General features: G+C 26.6%; 1 protein-coding gene across 3 annotated transcripts; it reads right to left on the bottom strand.

Moving 5' to 3' along the window:
• Positions 1-303: 303 nt before the first annotated feature.
• LOC107456251 (transmembrane protein 117) lies at positions 304-22,802 on the bottom strand. Of its 3 annotated transcripts, none has more exons than XM_071184218.1 (9): positions 22,585-22,802; positions 20,091-20,994; positions 18,323-18,582; positions 17,132-17,367; positions 14,101-14,361; positions 10,848-10,974; positions 9,391-9,546; positions 8,229-8,614; positions 304-1,309 (listed from the first exon to the last, which is right to left on the bottom strand). In XM_071184218.1, the coding sequence occupies exons 2-9, from the start codon at positions 20,837-20,839 to the stop codon at positions 1,280-1,282; spliced, it is 2,205 nt and encodes a 734-aa protein (XP_071040319.1). In that variant the 5' UTR covers positions 20,840-20,994; positions 22,585-22,802; the 3' UTR covers positions 304-1,279. The 3 variants fall into 3 exon arrangements, with proteins under 3 accessions (XP_071040319.1, XP_071040320.1, XP_015929559.1); XM_071184219.1 differs by having other exon boundaries at positions 8,273-8,614; XM_016074073.3 differs by having other exon boundaries at positions 304-8,614.
• Between the last annotated feature and the right edge of the window lie 49 nt (positions 22,803-22,851).

Genomic DNA, 22,851 nt, shown 5'->3' with positions numbered 1-22,851 from the left:
ATAAACTACATAATTTTTTTTCGTGTGTTGCTAAGAGAAGTTTAAGTACAGAAGCTTGCTGTTTTAATTATTTGTGAACTTCTAAGTTCACAAATAATCAAAAAAAAGAGGAAAAATTTCTAGTTATAATTTGCAAAATCTCAAAAGTAATTTGTAAAGTATCTTAAAATTTAGTGATTTGCACTTAAAAATAGATTTCAATTAAAAATTACTTGTACAAAATAAGTTTAAATATATTGTTGGAATTTTTTAAACATGTATCTAAAAAGGTCAATAAATAGATGCGAATTAACAAAGACAACCTAGATTATTAAAATATTTATTTAGTTTGCACAACAATGCGAACTATAAAGCTCACAATTTATTTGAAATGAACAATTAGTGTATGGAGAAAAGAAACAGAGATTTCAAATTTCTTTGAACACATTTACTTCATTGGTGTATTTATGATATTATGGAGAAAATATTTAGAAAATCCCCGATTTGACTGATAAGCGTAATTCATATTGCTTATAAATTTCTATTAGAAAAGCTTTTTTTATTTATCATATAAATTTTTACACATTTAATGTATTTACACCATTAAGAAAACTGAAGAAATAGAAAAAAGCGGGCATGCAGATTAAAAATTTAAACAGTAGTTTTTGTACAATTTATGGCAGTATTATGTGCAAGTTACTCATATGATAAACTATTATTCACTAATCTTTGATTACATTTATTTTTGACTTCTGGTGAATAAGAAAAATGGAATCATCATAAAAAACACAGTTTTAAAATACTGTGAGATATTTTTACTCTTAAAACTATTTTCTATGAATTATATATTTTTCTAATCAACTTTTACATACATCGAATTGCTAAATAAGGTAAATTTATATAAAAAATAAATAAACAAAAAGATTTGAAAAGATCCAACAATTTTGAAATAAAATATACTTTTGAAATTAGGCAATGAAACAAAAAAATCTTAACAATAGTCAAAAACAGAATTATTTATTCGTTATACACAGCATTAACTATAAAGGTTGTGGCATTGAATGAAAAAGTAGGCGATACTAGAAAATCTTTTAAACCGCTTTATGGTTGGAAGTGCAGCTCGAAAAATTGTCGTTAAATCCAACTTATTTCAAAATCAGTTAACTTTAGCAACTGTGATGATATGATATATGAAAGCTAAATAGATAATTCTAGGAAACTGAAGCAGTAAGATATTACTTGATTTAAAAACTTCTTTTGCTTCAAAGATGCACAATGACAGTCGACATGCTTCAAATGCTCAAAAATAGGGGCCCATTTTCAAGACTTGCTAGACGTGGAAGAGAAGAAACAAAAGTGATCTAAATATGCCAATAAAAAATAAAAACAAACAAGAACTACATTAGCTGAGAGAGAAAAAAATTATGAAAAACAGAACAAGAACATACCCCTCTAACCACTATGATTTTCTAGTTCTGTTTTTTATCTTTCTTCTTCGGATATTGTGGTTTTTCTTATTTAGTTTCTCACTTTTATTTTTCGTTGGCAATTTCACGTTTAATATTTCATATCACTTTTATTCCTTCTCATTTTTATCCTATTTTTGAATACTTCAAACATGTTGACTATTATTTCCAATTTATATATTTTTGAAGCGAATGAAATTTTTAATCAAATAATATATAAAAGTATTTATTTTAGTACTGCTTAATATTTTTAAACAATGCTAAGGATGATGTGAATACTAATAAGGGTGAAATAGGTAAAAACTATTAAAAAAAGAGTAATGGAAATAACTTCTTCTCTTGTAATCACTAGTAAAGAAGCACTTAATGTAATCCAAATTGTGTATGTTAATTCAAAGTATACCATAAATAAAAATATGAAGTCAAAGTACTTGAAAAAGAAAACAAGAATTGGTAAAGGAAGAGGAGCAATAATGAAAGAAATTACAAACTGTTGAAAAATACTTTGTCCATAAGGTGTTTTCATTTGCATTTATTTATTTTACCTGCATCGATAAAAACATTTTTTTCTTTTTGTAATTTAAGATAAATAGAAAATGTTAAGCCTTGCTAAAAAATAAAGAGCACAATAATAATTTTTGTATCAATACCTGACTATGAGGCTATGATATTTCTGGGACAAACACCTCATTCTTAAACAGGTGACTTAGGCTTAAAATTTGATAGGCCTTTGTGGTTTTCTTTTGAGTAAAACAATAAGTTCAACTTTATAAAGAGTTTTATAAATGAGAAAGAACACTAATGAAAATGAGCACTAAATACTATAGATCAACTGGGTATATTAGCTGTTTATTAATGGGGATAACATATTTATAATTAGTTGCTAATAGAATGGATTTGTTGGCTCACAAATATTAATTGATTTTGAGGCTAAAATAAGAACAATTGTGAAGTATTCTTCAATAATGCCACAACCTTATGACAAATTATTTAACAAAGTAAAATTTAGTAACCTTAAAAATAAATATGGAAAGTCTCATTTTTCCTCTCAGCTATTTTTAACCAACAGCACACAACTTCTTAAATATTACTAGTGAATTGAAATAAATAAAGTTCATCTTAATGTATTAACTATTTCAACTTTTGATGACCAATTTGTAGACGCATATAATGTAACGAGAACAACTTGTGAAAATATAGGCACGAAAAACTAAGTTAAACAGGCATTTTTACTTTAACATTTTCAATTGTAGATGACATGAGATAAAATTAAATATGAATGACTTGGGGCAATATAGTTATCAGCCACACTTTTCCCAAAGATGACATTTTTATTCCAAACTGTTATTTCATGTTGTTTCAAAATGCATACTTCACAAGTTTCCAGAATTGCTACTAAATAAAAGTACAATACACAGAAACAATTTATTGCTTACATAGAAATGTAGCGTAATCATTATATTGCTCGAAGCCCTTTATATAAATATAATGTGACACTTAAAATAAACCCCGGATATATCATTTAAGTTACATCTCATACTAGTTTGGAACGACACACCTGAACTTTAAAATTACTAATTATTTCCATTTATTTTATATTGTTAATAATTGTAACAAAGCAGATATTGAAATAAAGCCTAAAATATTTATTTAAATTAAGGAAAGAAAAATTTTGGGAAAAGATACTTTTTTTTCTTCAATGAGACAACTTAAGTTATTAATGCTTAAGGGGGAAAAAAACATATGAAGGACTCTGGGGCAATATAGTGAAAAATCCTACTTTTCTTCCAAAGATGACATTTTTACATAAAGCACTTTCTTAGCATTGTTTCTATGTAGGTACTTTACAATTTTCTGAAATTTTTATTAGAGAGCAGCACAATGCACAGAAAATTTTTTATTGCCTACATGGAAACTATGGTATTTTTTGGAGAAAAAAAACCGCTCTTCTAAACTATTTGAAAATGTGGCTTATCATTATATTGTTTCAGGTGAAAGAAGTGAGACAAAATGATTGATACTAATTTTAAGTTTGAAATTCAATAGCTTTAAATATCTTTTATGCTAAAATTTATAAATTGTGTGATTCTTTTCAAGATTCGAATATTTTTTACATTTATATACATATATTGTTTAAAGTTCATTTAACAAAAGAAATGATTTAAAAATATGTGCTAAGTACATAGAAAGTGATATTTATAGTAAAATATTTAGTACATAAATAAATACTTTTTTTAATGAAAATTTGGAAGCAGTAGAAATATGCAAAATATAATTCTTTACAAATAAATACACAAAAAAGGTAATGTTAATTATTTTAAAACAAATAATTAAACTTGTAAGAATTTCTAAATAAAAAGGTATACAAATATGGAACACAATGTTTTCTTAATAAAAAATAAAATAGAACTTACATCATTATAAAACATGGACAGTTTTAGATTATACTATAAATATTAACAATGCCTTATGAACTAAATATTTTTTAATTAATTTGAGATAATGTAACTTTCATTAAGTCATTTAAATTAATTTTGGAATTAAAAAATTTAATAAAAATAATTGTTTAAAGAAAACAGAATTGAGCAAAATGGGATACTTTGTGAGAGTAATTTTTTTTATTAAAAACAAAATCAATTTAATAAAATTACAGTTGCTTAAAACTGGTACTAAGTCATGTACTATGTTTAAGGAAATATGTATGTAATGTAGGAAACATGGATTTTCTGTAATCAAACAATTGCCAACACTAATATTTTTAATAAATTTATTTCATTTGTTGCCAAAAATAATGAACACAACAGATTATTTTTTACCAATTTTTAAAAATTATTTCTAAACAAATGATGGAAAAGAATCAATATTAATTTACATAACTTTTTAACTTGCATTTCTTAGTTAAAAAGTTAGTTAAAAATTAATGCATAAAATATGAGTCTTTTCATATGTAAACCAAAAGTCATAAATATTTATTTTTAATAACTATTCAAATGAACACAAGGAAAGAAAAATAAACAAACAGAACAAAGAAAAACAAATCTAAAGAGAACGAACATATGCAAAACAAAAACCATACTAAAACCTCTTTTCCTCTTAAAAAAATATTCTAACGAGTTAAAAATTATTGTATTGGCGATATTAGCTTTCTTGTTATGTAAACCGGGGGAGTTCTTACAGCATACACACACTATATCTACCCACACCCAAAATTGGTGACTGATCAGAATCGATGGAAAAATCTATTATTTTCAGCAAAGGGGTCAACCATTCTTAACACTCAGGGTGAGACAGGTTTCAAATGTTTTACATCAACTTACTAATCCCTATGGAAGTTACTGGCCGATAGAGAACAATCTGATTGGTTGAAGTTGAAATATGTCAAGTTTGCTTCCTTATTTCTTATTTAAGCTTAGTAACTAGTCTTCACATTTATATCTATGGTCCTGACTTAACTCCCAATAAGTTATTTTAAAATTGCTAAATTCTTTAAATAATAAAAGCATTTTTTTGGTACTTTCTTTCATCAGGTTTCGGATATTTATACTACTGAAGAAAATTATTATTCTCTTTCCAGAAATATGCTTCGGCCAATAAGAATTAAGAACTGAATCTGTTGCTCGGAAGAGCAGTATTCCTAGCATGGGCAAATTTTAAGGGGAATGGGATTAAAATACACAGTCACACTAGTTCCAAAAATGTTACATATAACAAAGAATAATTTTTAATTTGTTAAACGTCTGCAAAAAGAATAATCTTTTTTTTTTTTTTACCTTCGATAAGTTTAAATCCATAAGAAGTCATGAAAATTTTCTTTATTTGTCTTAAATATTAAAGGGGACATATACCCACTATACCCCTCATGAACAACATCCCTAATTGCAGAATTATATGCAACCCAATGCTTCCTTTCACTCCCGCTCTTCGTTAAAATGGGCTTCTAGCTTGAAGTATTGAATCAGCAACCCAGATGACTGGTAGAAATCAGAGTACGGGCACTAGCCTGGATCAGAAAAATAATTTCTTACCACTCGGGGAGGGGGGGGGGNCACTGGGGGGGGGGGGAAGAAATCAGAAAATCGAAGGAAAAAATCTTTCATATGAAAATATTCATCATCGGGTAGAAAGAATACTATAAAACACAGGCTTAAAAATATATTGATTTTTTTTTAATTTATTATACGTAGGTTGGCAGCATTCACATTACAGGAAACCACTAATAAAATACTTTTAAAATCATATTAGAAATGCATTAGGAAGTAAATAATGTATAAAATACTTTGCACTTATCCTGGTTGAAAGGAAAAGGAGAGAAGAAATTAAAAAAATCTCACTAAAAGTTTGACTAGAGTAAGTTTAAGTAAGATAAATAATTTAAATTACGTAATATCTTTCTAGAGATATTACTTCATGTGACACACTTTTTTGCAGACAAGGCAGAAATCCTATGAAAATACTTTATTATAGAAATGCAAGAGTCACAACACATACAGACAACAGAAGGACACATAAAAAAGTAAACCACAATTCTGCAGACAAAATACCTCATATATATATATTTATATATTCATATCACTTTTTCTGACGCTAGGCTCAATGTGATAACATTGTTTTAAACTATGATAATTTCACAAACATACAATTCAGTTTTTTATGATTTTATCGACACTAAATATCATGGTTTTCAAAAATTATACATGATGTGCTACTTATTATTTTCAGAGTTGGTAAAGAGTTTCATTCAAAAGATATAGCAAAATTTTTGAATGGAAAATCCAATATGATATTAACTGGGACAATAAAAATAGTTGACAATGAAAGAATTAGGTAAAATAACATATGTTAATTTGATAAACTAGCAGTTTTAATCCCCATCCATAGACCAGGGTGGCACAAACACTCAAGATAAAAATTCCTTGACTTTTACAGATTGATTTTATCAAATTTCAGCAACTTTTGTAATTGGAAGCATAAATTTTATTACTAATTTTTCAGTTATGCCTTATTCTTATACATAAAATTAATTTTAAAAAAATAAACTTATACTTGCTATTAGAATCAAAAAATTTAAAAAATATATATTGCAAGACTAATTTTTTCGGAAAAAATATTGGACTTTTATGCAACTTAAAAACTTTTCCCTCATTTTTCAGGTTTTTTAAAATTAAATTTCTTGATATTTTCCCGATTTTTCCAGCATGATAAAATTCCCCGACTTTTTTCTGTTGTCTTTTCCCTGATGTTTAACAAACAATATATATTCTCCTTTTAATGTTTAAATGTAATTGCTAAGATCAATTACTTTATTTGTGATAAGATTTAAAATTTATTATTGAAAATATTTGTTTAGAAACATGTTTTTATAAAACTAAATAATAGTTTTCCACATTTTCTAATTTGGATACTAAAAGAAATAAAATTATTATTAAAAATAATGTATGTGTAAAAAGAAGAAAAAAAGAATGTTTTAATTATTAATTTTCAAAATTTTTGAATATTGAAGTGAATTTTCAAATGGATCTCTAAAGCAGCGATTCTCAAAAGGTGTTCCGCGAACTCCTAGGGTTCCATGCAAGAGTCACAGGGAATCTCAGAGTTAAAAATTTTTCTCAAAAAAAAAATAAATTTCAATTAATATTTTCTAAACCTCTTATTATATTTATACCCAATCAAAACAATCCATTACTCATTTAATATTTTGGTAATTTTTATGATATTATTTAAGCAAAATGTCAGCAAAAAAATAAAATTTTTTTTTTTAATAACATTATATTGAATAAATTATGAAAAAGATTAGAATTTATAAAAGATTTGCATCAATATTTCCCATCCAATTTTTCAATTCAAAGAAAATAACAAATTTCAACAGTAAAAAATGTATTTTTTTTGATTACCATTCTCAACATTTATGACAGTTTATTCAATATTCATAATCAATTTCCATTTCAACAAAAACCATAATTCAGCTTTTTTTCTTTCATTTTCAGCTTATTCAAACACTAAGAACAAATTTAGAGGTGGACAAAGATTGCTTCAGATTTGTTAATTCAACTGTCTAACATGAAATCTATTTTTAAGATTATTATTGATAAAACGATGACAAAATTAACATTAATATTTTCAAAATGATTGGTAGTGTTTCTTTGGAATAGATATAGAATTGGTATTGAACTTATTTATTAATTACTCTATCTATTATATTATTTATCTAATAATTTGGGGTTCTGTTGACAAAAGGTTAATCATTTAGGGTTCCGTAGCTGGAAAAAATCAGGAACCGCTGCTATAGACAAATTTATTGTAACTTTACTTTCTAGATTGCAACCACCCCTAGCCCATATATTGATCATTTATAGATTCTGAATTCATTGGACTGCAGTTTATTCATTTGTATTACGTTTATGCACACAAAGTATGCTTTTGTGACAATTTTGTAACTTGAAATATCATTTACTCTAATTAACTAGTATATTAAGTTGACCCTCTCAAAAATTAATAATTTAAGTTAGTAAAAAATATCTGATCATTAGATTTAAAATTATTTAGCTGTTTCATTTTTTAGTTTATATTGTATACATCATTAAAAATCTATAACTTTTAATTTTACTTAAGCAGTTGCATAATGTCAAACATAAAAAAAAACAAAACAGTAGCACACCAGGTATAGAAAACCAGAAAAAGAGCCATTGCAATTCTGCGGCTTCCTATAAAGCTAGCAATAAAAAGAGTGATAAAAGTAAATTATGTATGTCATAACGGTTTTTCACATTGCTTTGTAGTACCTACATTTTCTTCCCAAGCAACAATCAATTCAGCCAATTGATTACTACCTTTTTTCTTCTCCTCCGGGTATTTCTCCTTGTTATGAATGAGATAGTGCGTGCATCGGTTTCCTCTCTCTCTCCTCCAGCTGCTGCGCGGAACTTCCCTCTTTCGCTTACGGTGGCGTCCGTAAACCATTTCTGTTGGAGGTGGGAAACGTCCGTACAGATAGGTGAGAATTCCAAACATGGCAAATCCTATCAAAGATGGCATAAATGCCATTCCCTTAACTGACAGAGGGTAACCTAAATATCTTGAGTTCATGTTTATATCCCCTTCTAGAAGTGTTCTATTCGTCATTGGATCTATCTGAGTGCTCCGTATTTCATAAGTCCATAGTGAGGAATTTTCTACACATAAAGACGTCAATATTAGGTTAAAACAAATATGAATTAATTAATAATAGGGTCATTTTCTACACATAGGTTATTTTTAGGTAGTGACAGCAAAAAATTGGTAGTGAAAAAAAGTAATTGCGTCTGAAATTTTAAATTTTTTATTTTTAATAAAACACGGAGGAAAAAAAAATACAAATTTTTATAAAAGTGGGGGAATGATAACATGGTGTGGGAATAATAATTTTAGTTATAAGCATGTTTAAAACAATAATTTTAATGAATGCATTTAAATATATATCAGTTAAAAAAATAACAAAGTGAAACAAAAATATCTTTTTTAAAACATTAGAACTAATCTCTCACAAAAGGGCCAAAACCAAGTTGGAAAATTATACCTTCCCCATGTCCTATCTATGTTATTTGACACAGTATAGAATGTAAGTGGAACCAGTTTTAAGATCACATTTATATTAGGCAATTTTTAAGAAAAATCTCCCAAGTTTAATCTAATTAAGTTAAGTTAATATAATCTTTATAAAATATTTAACATTCTATTATACAAGAAAAGTATTAATATAATTTTCAAAATAATAATTTTGCTAATTAAATTAAATCTAAGAATGAAAACTAGAGGTAGTACTTAGCAAAGGTTTTAATGCTTCCTCTTGTTAGAATATTTTTAATACATTTAATGTGCAGGGAAATTAATGAGTAAACAATGCTAGTTCAATACTATATCTTAAAACAACATTAAAAAAGTTATATTATTTAAGCTTTAACATTCTTACTTGCTGTTAAAAGAACTGCATCTTGAATTGAAAAAACTTTCTGGTTTGGCCCTGTATACTGTCCATATTCAACCGGAATGTAAAATATTTGGTTTTTCCACATGTTTAAATCCAGAATCATCACAAAAACTATTATACTGTAATTGAACCATTTTCCTGAAACATTAAACATTTATTTTACACTCAAAAAATTAAAACATTACAATAAATTACCTTTATTGAATAATTTAAATTTTGACATAGAAATTGAAGCCTTATAAGCTGTTATGGAAAAAAAGTGCAATGGTTAAAATGTTAACAATTGGTATTAACATGATTGCTGCTACTATTAATATCCACTAGTATCTTTCACTTTTAAAAGAAGGCTTAAACTCAAATATGATAAATTTCAGATTAATTTGTTTTTTAGCTATGAGTATCTATAAATTGTTTAATTAAGGAAAAACTACTTAACTAGTATTGCTATAACAATATTCAATAAGTGCGATTCAATATTATGCAAAGATAAGCAAGTAATTAAAATAACAGTGCTATTGTCATTAACGAAATAGATTTCAAAAACATTAAAATAGTTTTATTTGTTCTGTCCTAAGATAAATAGTAGCTAAGCAAAATTATTTTTTAAAAAAGTTTTCACCCTTAAAAAAGACAATTTAGAAACAAAAATTCACTTTATTAATCATTCAATTAAATTTTAAATTAAACATTAAACTTATTAACATGAAATACATTTGTTAAATTAATTGAGGCAGAAAAAGGAAATAAAAATATAGCCTAGAGTTTTACTGACTAAGTTTAATTCAACTTCCTATAGAATGATATTGCTATATTCAATTAAAAATATTCAATATAAAAGAGTTATATCACAGCTAAAGTGCAAACCTTTCATTAGATTATTACCATGATAATTTTTTTCAATTTCTTTTTGGAAATAATTTCACATAATTCATAACTATTAAAAAAGAATGAGATAAAAAAGTAAATGTTATATTAAAATAATGAAAAATATATACAAAAAATTAACTGAAATTAAAAATAAAAATTTATAATGAGATTTATGAGTAAAAAGTATTTTCAAAGATTATTTTTTTCAGTTTTACTTAGGATAAACTTTTATAACTTCTTAAAATTTGAAGAAAAATGAATACTACTTACATTTAAAAATATTTAGTTTTACTGAAATTTGTAAAAAACATCCTTGAGAATTTATTAATAAGAACTTTCTAATTATAAAAGAAAAATAAAATTCCAAATAAATTTTCATTTCAAAAAGACAAAAATTAAGAACACAATTATGCCCAATAGTGCAATAATTAATTTATTTATAATTAATTATAGGTTACCTTTCCATCAAACTATTAATAATTTTAAAATCAGAGAAGGGAAAAAAAACTTTAGCATAGGTATTAAAAGATAAAAGTAAAAAAGTTTTTCTAAAATTAGAACTAAATACTTACCAGTAACATGTATACTGACATCTGGAAGATTCACATACTTTTGAAATAAATCAAACTTAAATGAAGCAGCATGCATACCAGGAAGCTTAACATCTAAATCGCACACAAAATGAGGAAAATCCCAATCCTATAAAAATATTAGAATATTGATTAATTGTAAAATAAATATTTGCAATAATTTATGATTGCAAATTAATTTAATTATAAATGATAACAAATATTGAATTTTTCAGTCACGTATGAAGGAAAAAGCATCCAATACATATAGATATACATACAATTGAGCCCTGATATAACAACAATTTAGTAGGAACCAAAAATTTTATTTGTTAAATTAGAGTAATTTGTATAACAAGGCACAAAAACAAAAAAATTATAGATATTTTAAGTCATGAAATCAGACACAAAACGTACTTTCTCTGAATAAACATACCTTTTTTCGAAAGATTTGGATTTCTGACTCCTAAAATATAGTGGCTAGCCGCAATCTGGGAAATATAGTCCCATAGTTTGGTTAGGAGAGTGATGCAAAGTTTGGACGCCCTAATGTTAATTTTATTTTATGCGTGTTTCGTCACATCTCAAGAACTTTTTAAGCAAACTGAAAAATCTTTGCACGCAAATATAAAATTCGTTTATCCGAAGATAATTCCACGCAAAAAATAAATTCTAGTAAATATTTGCTATTTTTTATTATTTTATTTAATAACAGTCATAAAATATAAATTTTTACATAATTTTAAAGTATCTAATTTTACATGACAAAATACATAATTTGAGGGAAATTGTTTGAATAGTTTCTAAGAAATTGAATTCTAAATACACGACTTTTTTGAAATTTAATTTCTCAGGAACTATTCAGCCGATTTTGCTTAAATTTTTAAATTTGCCATGTAAAATTAGATACTTTAAAATTATGTAAAAAATAGTATACCTTACAATTAAATTTTTTTTTTGACTATTACTAAACAAAATAATGAAAAAATTTAACTAAAATTTATTTTTTGAGTGGATTTATCTTTGGACAAGCAAATTTTATAATTGTGTGAAAATTTTTTTTTATTCGCTTGAAAATTTCTCGAGATTTGACTAAATATTCAAAAATATAAAATTGACTAGGGGGACCATAGTTTCCAGATTGCACAAATCCGAAACAGTAAAAAAAATATATACAAACATTTATTCAGAGAAAGTACGCTTTTGCGACTGATTTTAAGATTTAATATCGCCAGCACCAATTAATTAGCATCCTCGAATGTAAAGACTCGATAATTAGTTCAAAAGATAAAGTTCTTTTTGTGATTTTATGGAGGGAAGAAATCGCAACATATAAGTAAATCTAATCTTTACAAAATATTTAAAATTTAATAATAAGAGAGAACATATTGCTAGTTTTCATCCTGCTGCACTAGATATAATTTCACAATTTCCAAACAATGTAAAAAATTAGAAAAAAATTAATAGTTTTACTAGAAATTTTATTATTGATTTTTGCATCACATTTTAGTAAAAATCAATTATTTCATTAATTTCAATGCATAGACAGTTCATCAAATGTATTTTAATTGTTATATTTCAAATTTTTTTTCTGCTCTGGATAAAATGAATACTGTAGTCATTTGAAAAGCTATCTAATATTTTTCTAACTCAAACAAAAATACTTTGGGCTGGCTGCGAAAATAATTAGTTTAATCAGGATTCATTAGGTATTAGTTAAAAAGGGATTTTTCCTTAATAAAAACAGAAAGAAATAAAAATTCCAGAAATCGTAAAATTTGGAAAGTAGGGATACGTAAAATGCAGTAATACGAAATATGCAAATGCCAGTAAATACTTTTATAAAAAATTATTTTGCATAGAGATTATTGATTTTTCTTTTCCGGAACAAGATATGGAAATCTTGTAGTGTAAGATACAATTATTTTGGTGTGACAATTGTTTTATTAAATTTTTGAATTGTTCGGTTACATAATTAAAAGACATTATTTTAATAAAAAGAAAACCTCATAAGACGAAGATTTAAAAAAAAAAATGTCAAAATCATTTCACAATATCTTAAGAAATTTGTGCTTTTCCTTAATAATGAAAAAAAAAGTTGGACATGATTCAGTTCTTTTGATAGAAAAGGTAAGTACTGTACGTAAAATATGTGCATCAGTTTGGTAGAATTTCACAATGTGAGAGTGGAATTTCATAACATTAGTAACAAAGTAAATAAAAATGTTATGTATAAAATTAATTCATATTAAACTTGGATAAGTTTTATTAAAAAAAATTTCTCATTATGAAAGTTAAAGTAGGCTAATGATTAATTAATCAATTTTTACTTTAATAATTTTTCATTAATTTATTTGTTTCTAAACATTTTAAAATGGTTGCAATACTTAAAATATGTTTTCTCTAGATACATAAGTTTTTACCATCAGATAATTTTTTTTCAAAAAAATAATAACAAAAGCAGATTGTTTTTAGAGTATCATTTCAATTGCACTACAATTTAGTATACATCTTTTAAAATAATAAACTATTTTAACTAGATAAAATATTCTTAAAACTACATAATACAGAAACAAACAATGAATAGAAATTCATAATAAAATTAAATAACGCATAATAAACATTGAGTGAAATACAAAATTCTAAAAATTACTCTATACAGAAACATGTCTATGAGATTGATAATGTATCGGATAAATTGCTGTTATTGTTTATTGAACAATATTTTTAACAAAAAATACTTCATATAACAAATTGAAAAATGGTTAAATTATTCATATTAAATTGAAGTAAATAAAAAAAAGGGTAATTTTTCATTAGCTGGGCCCAAATGTCGCTAATTGTGAGCCAAACGCGAGCCAAGTCGCCAAGAGAAGCGAATGACAAAACAGTCACGGAATAAAAGTCGAAAACTTTCAACTTTAAGCAAATATTTATTAAAAGTAAGCAAAACAAGTTCAACTATAAACAAATATTAATGAATTGCAATATCTTCAGTTCTGGCTAAATTCCAAATTTTCATCATTTTATAAAACAAAAATTAAGATGGAAGAAAGAAAGGAAAACGTGCTTTGTTTTGAATGAATTAAGAGAATAGAGCATGTGGCCCCAAATTAATATTCCCCCAATAGTTGTAAGAAATTTGGTGGAATTTTACATTATTTGGCGATTTTTTGCTTGGACTCATCTAATGGAAAAGTTCCAACAAAAAAATGTTAATTTAAGATTGATAAAAAAAAAAATTTTAATCACTTACTTGCATCACTATAAGTAAATCCATCACTAGTATAAATGAGGCTAAGAAAGCTCTGGAAAGTTCAGTAGTAGCAACAAAATCTCTATTTAAGTTATCCCAGCTAATGAGGTCACTTACAATCAGGGTAACAACTAAAGTAGTCATTACAATTGATCCAGTCCAAAATATCACAATTCGAATGCGTCCGTGAGAACGCCAAAATTCTCTGTAAGGCCTTGCCCAAAACGGATACAAGTTATCTTGGAGCATCATATCAGTAACCTAAACACATTTAATAAATGTTATTTGAAAAATATAAGTAATAACTGATAAGCAATGTTACATGGTCAGAATTGAAACAATTATGGATCTTGTACTTAATGAATCTTATTTCTTCTTTTACATATCACATAAAAAAATAAGACAAATGTCCTCTACAAAACAGAAGTATTACTCTTACTGATATGTAGCTGAGAATAGAAATTTGATTTGAAAGTTAAATTTATTAACCTTGAAATGTTTGGTTTAAGTGCTTGTTATTTAAGTTTCTTCATAATTGGTCCAGCTCATGTTATCATCTTGGTGATTATTCTTATGAAATTTACAATTTAGAATAATTTTTATTATACATGTACAGGTTATAAATGGCATAAGAAGCATAAATGACACAAAATATGAACCATAACATACAGTGCACAGCCACAAAACGATAATCAGTGGTTTTTCCAACATGTAACCAATCATTATCACGAGCGTAAAAATTTATGTATACTAATGTTGATTTGGTTTTTTGCTTTGGTCTACGTTTTGTCTTCATGATGATGAACATTGTACATATGTACACTGTATATATATATACAGTAGTGAACCGATTATCCGGAACGATCGGTACCATCGCTATTCCGGATAGCTGATTTTTCCGTTTTTCTGAATCGATACAAAAAGCCGTTTTTTTTATTGTTAAACCCAACTAAAAAAAAAAAAGTATTTGAAAATAACTTAAAAAGAAGAAAAAACGATGAAGTAATACACTAATGATTATTTCTAAAATGATGGTAAGGTAAACATCTTTCAAAAAAGAAAGAAAAATCCTAAAATCTTATGAGGAAAAAAATTTTTTTTTTTTAAAAAATGGGGGGGGGGGGAAATGTATCGATTTTCGTTCCGGTTTTCTGATTTCCGGATAACGGGTTCTGTACTGTATATATATATATATACAGTGAAACTTCTAAGAAAGACCACCTCTATTTACGACCACTTTTAGGAAGCACATAGTTTTTTCCATAGAATTTTAGGAGAGACCATTAAAACCTCTTCCAGCAACCGAGCAAACCAAATGCAGAAAAGGTCAAATAAGGAAATACAAAAATATATCAAAACAAAAAATTTAACAAAACCAATAGATTAAAATGTATTCTAAATATTTGTAAGAGACTTTTATTTAGAGAGTTCTTTTTGATGATACAACCTCATGTTGCAGTCAGAGTGCACTAAAGACAATGCTATCAATGATTTACTTTTAGAGCTGAAAGTTAAATTAGAAAAAAAGTTATTTTAGAAAAAACAATCATCTTGAAATGGACAACATGAAACCGGGATTCCACTGTATATATTTTTTACTTTGAATAGATTGCTTTATTTATAATAAATATGTAACAATAAATACACTTATTAAAATATAATGATAAAATATCATTTGATATGAAGTTTGCTATGCCTTATTTAATTAGTTTACAAAACTCTAAATATTGATTTGGCTTAAATTATTTTGTGGCGCATCAACCACTATAAATATATAATACCGAATCACTAGTATATAAGACATGTTAACTTGATTCCATCTTGAGGTACCTTTTGATAGATGAAGGTTGACATTGTCGATAATTAAATCACTTCAATGGTGACCCAGACGTGATAAGAACTTGCAAATATTGATGGATGATCTACATTAAACAGTTGATTTGTGTAAAAATATACTGCTCAAAGAAAGAAAGAAAAATCCGGTGAAGTAAATGAAGTCTCCCGGTCAATAAACAAAAACGAAGAAAAAAAAATACATATATAATGAGCGAAATGTTATAAACAAAATTTTAAAAAAAAAAAAAATGAAAAAAATATAATGAGTCAAATTAATATAAATAAATAAACAGCATGAATCAACTAGTGTTATCCATTCATCGAATTCTATCACAGATAAAATTCTGGAAAGGGAGTAATGTGGCGTATCTACCACTATAAATATTGAATACCAATTCACTAGTATATAAGATATGTTAATTTGATCCCATCTTAAAGTACCTCTTCATTGATGAAGGTTGACATAGTCAATAATTAAATCCCTTCTTTATTTCCATAGAGTTTTAGGTATTTTTAAAAAAAAATTTAATAGAAGCATATGAAACAGGGAAAACACATAGAAACTAATATAATCTATTAATTAATAATTCTAAGAAACAGCAACTAAATTTCATTTCGATCCCTAATGTGATTATTAAAAATAGATATTCTCAATTGAATTAGCTAAATATTAAATTAGCTAAAATTATTTTGTTCTATAAATTTTTAAGTATTTTAAAAAATATCTAATAGAGGCATATGAAGACATGTAGAGAGTAATGCAAACCAGTAGTTATTGAACTCATTGACTGATAAATAAGTTTTGTTAATTTCGATCCCTAGGATAACTACTAAAAATAGATATTTTCATAACTTCTGAGGGCAAAAATTTATCTTCTGTAAACCATAGAAATAACAAAATTATTAAATTGAATTATGAAAATAACACTGATTTCAAAAAATAAATAAACGAAATAATCACTAGATGGCAGTAAAGTTGTGTATTTGTATTGCACTAGTGATCTAAAAATTTCCAAAAGGTGTTTGTGAATTCTGATTATTTTAGTGACATTTCCAAATTTCTTGAGAATTTAAGTCTTCCCTGTTCCTAGAACGAATAGCAAACCTAATCCATTATAATCAATTTGTTCTGAAATATTTTCAAAAAGTATTTTGTTTACACCAAAAATATTTCATCAATATCATCTAAGCATACCATCCATGCAGTAACAAAATCTCCAATCCAGGTTCCACAAGCAGCCGCTTTCATAAAAGTTGCATTTGTTATTCCCATGTGAGAATTGATATAAAATCTGTAACTTTGAGGATGACTTGCTAGGATAAACCAATTATAGACTTTGGAAAACATGAAGATAAACATTAATGATGTGAGAAACATAATCATCCATGTTCCTTGTTCATCACGAAACATTTTGAGACGAAAAAATCTATCTGCAATACAAAATAAACATTAATTAATGAAAACATATTTATGAAGTATATACACTATTTAAAAAAATACCTAAATAATTCTCATAAATTAATTTTCATAAGTAAATATTAAAATTTATGTTATTAAATTATTTTTCTTGATGTACAGTTTAAAAAATAATAATTTGGAGAAAAATGTTCAAATTTTCCTTTACAAGATGTTTCTGCATATTCTATACACACTTGCTTTTCTTGAATCCTATGATTTTGCTTAGAAGAGGAAAGTAACATTTGAATTGTAAAAAAAGGAAATAATTTCTCATCAACTAAAATAAATAAAAATAAAAAAAAAGACATTTTTTAAAAATAAAAAAAATGGAGGGAAATTAAGTTAGTTCATACGAAATTTTCAAATAACTGTATTTAGGCACTACAAGGCTATAAAGCATAGACAACTCAAACCTAAAAGCCAGTTTTACAATTGTTTAAAAATAAAATTACAAATAAAAAAAAATATCTTACGTCATTTTACAATGTAGAACCCAATTAATTTACATTGAAAAACCATTGAATTTCTTAGAGCAACAATTTTAAATATTTTTGGAGTTAATGGAGCTGTAGTTCAAAAATTTTGAAAATATTCTGTTATTCTAACTAGTATTGTAAATATAAAATAATTTTCTTACATGTAACATAAATAACTTATTAATAAAATGAACTAATTAAAATTATAGATTTCTCCACTTTGCAACAACAAGTTATTTTTTGGAATAAGTTGAAAGCAATTTTAGTTTAAGCAATGACAAGATTCTCAAAAAAGATTAAATCTTTTAACACATTTAAAATGTATTAGTGCAGTTTTCAACAAAAATATATTTAAAAAAGAAGCAGTAATTACATCACTGCAATTTAGATCAAAAACTAGGCTAATCAAATATAACAAAATTTTCTTTTAAACAAAAAATCATAAACTTACTTAAAACTACATGATGAATAAAGTATTTCCCAAAAATACATCCAATAATTATGGCTATCAGCCAAAGAACCACTTTTAGTGTACGCCATGTCCATTGTGGAGGGTATTTAGTAGCGACAAAAGAGAACACATTCCCAACTACTGGAATTTCACTTTCAGTATGACTATGAGAAACTGGATCTTCGGCAAACACCAGAAAATTACAAAAAATTACAAAGTATGATACAAAAAGGCGTGAGTAAGGATGTTGAAAGTAATATCTGAAAGAGAAATATAATCTCATTTTAATAAATACATCGAATCAAATGATTTTTAAGTTTCATAAAATTTCAGTAGAGAAGAATGTTAAGATCATACGTACTTATCTATTAGCTGGATAATGAATAAAGAAAGTTAATTTTTACCAAGGTTTATCATCAATAACACTTCAGCTGGATATTAATTCAAACCAGCTCTTTACTTTTATTATTATTCACACAAATAAAATGGAACACATGGAAAGAAAGATAATTCCTTAGTAAAAAAATTCTCACAGCAAGCCATGGAATTAGAGCTTCCTTCAAATTTGTAGAAAATAAATTTGACTTAGGCAAATACCAAATTGTGTAGTCCATCTAAGCATTTTAATAAACTGTTTTCCTAAAAATAAACCATTTTATACTCTTTAAATTTTGCTATTAACGTGTCCAAGATAATAACTAAGTATAGTTATAACTATCCTTCTTAAAATTTGGTGACTTTTTTGTCATATTGTTTCTCTTTGGTACTTAGTTAACAGATATGCACCATCATTTGTAAATAGAAACTTAGAATACAAAAAATAACACTTAGAGTATGTTTTATTTAGGATTTAAAAAAATAACTATAATAATGAATAGTTTAGCATATTATCTATTTATTCAAGGATAATTTTCCTATAGGTAATTAATAATAATAATAAATGATAATTTAAAGACATTTCTGGTTGGTTATCAGATTATGGTACTTTTGTAAAATCCCTTTAACCATTTTCGGCTAAATAAAAAAAATAGCACAAAATAACAAAATTTTTCGACAACAGAAAAGTAACAACCATGTATTTCATATATAGTTTCTATTGTTGCCAAAAATATATGCTGTTTGGCACTTTTTTTCAATAGTACAATTTAATTTAGGTACACAAGTACCAATTTAATAGGGTTCTTTTTCAGTGTACCAATCTATCATACTAACAATCTCAAACAGATAGATATTGTGAAACACAGAATTTTGAACATATTTTATGAAAAAAAAAATGAAAATTAAAGTTGATAAATAAGAAAGCCATAATATTTAATCTGATCAAATTATCATGAGCAGATAATCAAAAAGCGTGATTAAGTAAGTAAAACCAATAAAATAAAATTTTTGATTAAAGAAGAAAATTAATAATTATAAAATGATTTTCAAATCATAAGTAAAATCTATGAAATATGATTATTTTATTTTATTTAATAAAAAAGAATATTTTTTAAGTCAAATGACCGAAAAAGAAAGTTTACGTCATTGGACCTAAAGAGTAGTTTTTGTGCTGAAAGAAATGATTTTTGTACGAATGAATAAAAAAAACAAGCTAAAAGAAAAAACCTTCAAATCGTAAAATAAATAGAGAAAAGTTGGGAATTGAAATTTTATCTTCAAAAGTTATCTAACCTCTAAAATTTTTTATCAATACTTTCAGCATTAAATATACATTTCATACCAATATATACATACAAATAATAATAAGCTTAAAAAATAAAATATTTACCTAAAATCTTTTTCAATGAAAAAATTTTGAGTGACTTGGTGTTCAGAATCTCCGATTGAATTACGTGAAAAATAGTCAGCTTCAGAGTGATCTTTTTCAGATTTTGTTTTCTCAGCAGGCAAAGGACTAACAACAAGTCTGGGTTCATGTCTGAATTTAGGTGTGTACAGATGATGATTAGGAGGAAGGCGAGGAGAAGTATAATGCCGTCTACAACTGTCAGCTATTTGCTCATTTTTAGAACTAATGAATGCTTGACAGTATCGTTCTTCAAGCACAGAGGCACGTGGCCTTTCAACCTGTTGGTTAGGTGATGGAGGACGATGAATGGAAGATGGTTGGGGCAACACGGGGATGTGTGTTTCCAAGCTTGTGGACAACGAACTTTTGGCACTATCATCAATGTACTTTATATCTTCTAAATGATCCTCAAGCGAGTCAGATCGGCCCCCGTGAGATTCACTCGAGATGGCGCTGCTCTTACGAGATTTAGAGCCTCTGTAATCGTCTGGATCCAATTTGTTTTTAATTGGAATAGCATCCGATTTAATATGGGTCTTTTTAACTGACTTATGAGCAACCCAAGGTCGTAAAAACTCAGTCTGAGCACCAAATTTTGTTGCAGATCCTTCATATTCCTTTTTGGAGCAGCGCTCTTCGATGTTCTGGATTACTTTTGCGGTCGTTTCTTCCCAAGCGTTTTTATCAATTTTCAGCAAAGAGTCAACTGTGTTGTCTTCGCCATCCATTGAATACTAAACTCATGTTACACAGGCAGTTTGTAACATGCCAGTTTAGAAATTGTTTATGATCATTAAATATGACATGCTGTTTCTATAGAAGATACTAATTTTTTTATTTTCCTTAACACTAATTGGTTTTAAAGCCAGTTACTCTTGAAAACCTAAAGAAAAAAAAAATAAGATAAAATAAATCATATCAGCATAAATTAAATGTTAAGATTTAAGCATGACAGTAAGATTTCTATATCAGTAGCTACAACAAAATGTTAGCAATTTCCAGGCTGTAATTCATGAGAAATTAAAGAAACATTGCAAAAGAGGAACCAGTATGAATTTGTAGTCACTCTCAAGTAAATCTCTGAATTTTTTTCAAATTTTTTTTTAATAGGTTTAAAATATTGTTGGAGACTGAAATTGGAGCAAGTCTTCAAAGAGTTAATCTTTTAAAACGAGAATAAAATATTTTATTCTCGCTTTAAAATATTAACTCCTTGATTTAATTTAAATATAATTTGATGAACAAATAAGTTTAAATAATTAAAGATATTTTAAAAGGTAGGAAATACATATGTAATGCCAATTGTGGCATCACAAGTGCCAAAAAGTTGCCAAGTTTCTATGAGCACCAACTGAGTAGTGATATGCAAGAAACTAAAAAAAAACCCACAAAATTAGGATAACTAAAATAAAACTCGGTACTTTTCTATTTCATCAGGGCAGGCGATGAAGTTGCTTATGCAAAGTCTTCTGGTGCAAGTAAGTTACTGTTTTTTTTTTTTTTTTTTGAATAAATAAACAAGTAAATAAAATTGCTAAATTTACCTGAGCCAATGGAATGAAAAAGTAGGTACCTAAGACTCTTAATAACCTTTGGACAAGTTACTCTATCTCTAAATATTTTTTAAAATTATTTCAAGTAAAAGAACCGGGTAGTTTCACTGAGTCTAAAAACAGCTAGCATGAACAGGTTTCAATATGAAAATGGGGAAATTTCCGTATCAATCTGTCGAGGCCAACTACAATGGCCAAGGTGCCAAATAGACTTTTAACTTGCAAATGCTTTATAAAAAAACCTGTAGATATTTGCCCGGGGATGGCTATGAGTTATACCTCTCCAGTTGGTCCCTTTCTGTGATGTTCTTTTTAGTTTCTTGCGAGCCACAGCCCGGAAGTTGCCCAGACTTGGCGATAATTCTGCTACAGATCACGCTACGGAAATCTTCCCATGAAAATCTTGCAAAATAATTTAAAAAATGGAATAAACACATTATATTGACATGACTTTCTTCTTTTACAGGAAGAAACTCTCATAATTCATTTGTGATAATAAAATAAAAATTTGGCATAGATAAAGACTTTTTTCAGTTTTGTTCAAGAATTGCACGATTTATAAACAAACTATTTATTTCGATTCCTAGAAAAATATGGTAAAATAAAAGGATAAGCGCTCACATTGTTTTTAGCATGAATTTTTTTTTCCAACCAAGAAAGAATGCAGACTTGTTCTTTAAAAGCAAAGAGTTCGGTTCAGTATGATCAATTCAAACGTAAATTTTGGAGTATTTACTCAAAAACCCAGTCATGATTAAGTAATGGTGCGTGGGGGCATTTGTAAGTAGGCTCATGCAGATAATAGAATTTCTCAAACAAAAATGACAACAGTTATATTAAAGTTATCAATTGTAATGATATATGAAATTTTTTGGAGTTAAAAACTCAAATATTTATTTGAAACAAAAAAAATATCGTACTTCATAGCCGGTAAGACACATTTCAGTAATACGAAACATGGAAATAACATTTTAATAAAGGCTAATTTCAAGTATAGATTCACTTTGAAATCAGCGTGATAATTCTTTAACATAGTCATTCCACATCCATACGAGAGGTTTAATAATATAAGTTTTTATTTCAGTATTTATTCCATCAATTTGAGTGCAGACGTAATTTCGCTACTTTCATTTTCACAACAATGTTGCGTTGCCATCCCAGAAAAATAAATATATTTGCATCTGTAA

The sequence above is a fragment of the Parasteatoda tepidariorum genome, chromosome 8 (genome assembly GCF_043381705.1).
Source record: "Parasteatoda tepidariorum isolate YZ-2023 chromosome 8, CAS_Ptep_4.0, whole genome shotgun sequence".
Taxonomy (NCBI): Eukaryota; Metazoa; Arthropoda; class Arachnida; order Araneae; family Theridiidae; genus Parasteatoda; species Parasteatoda tepidariorum.
The sequence above is the reverse complement of the archived record's forward strand: the minus strand, read 5'-3'. Positions and strand labels throughout refer to the sequence as shown.

Excerpts from the sequence above, each read along its gene's own strand:
- LOC107456251 (XM_016074073.3), bottom strand. The coding sequence starts at position 20,839 with ATGGATGGCGAAGACAACACAGTTGACTCTTTGCTGAAAATTGATAAA. Across the intron at positions 18,583-20,090 it reads TTCATTGAAAAAGATTTTAG|ATATTACTTTCAACATCCTT; the intron begins GTAAATATTTTA and ends TTTCTCTTTCAG. Across the intron at positions 9,547-10,847 it reads TGTCAGTATACATGTTACTG|GAAAATGGTTCAATTACAGT; the intron begins GTAAGTATTTAG and ends TTAATGTTTCAG.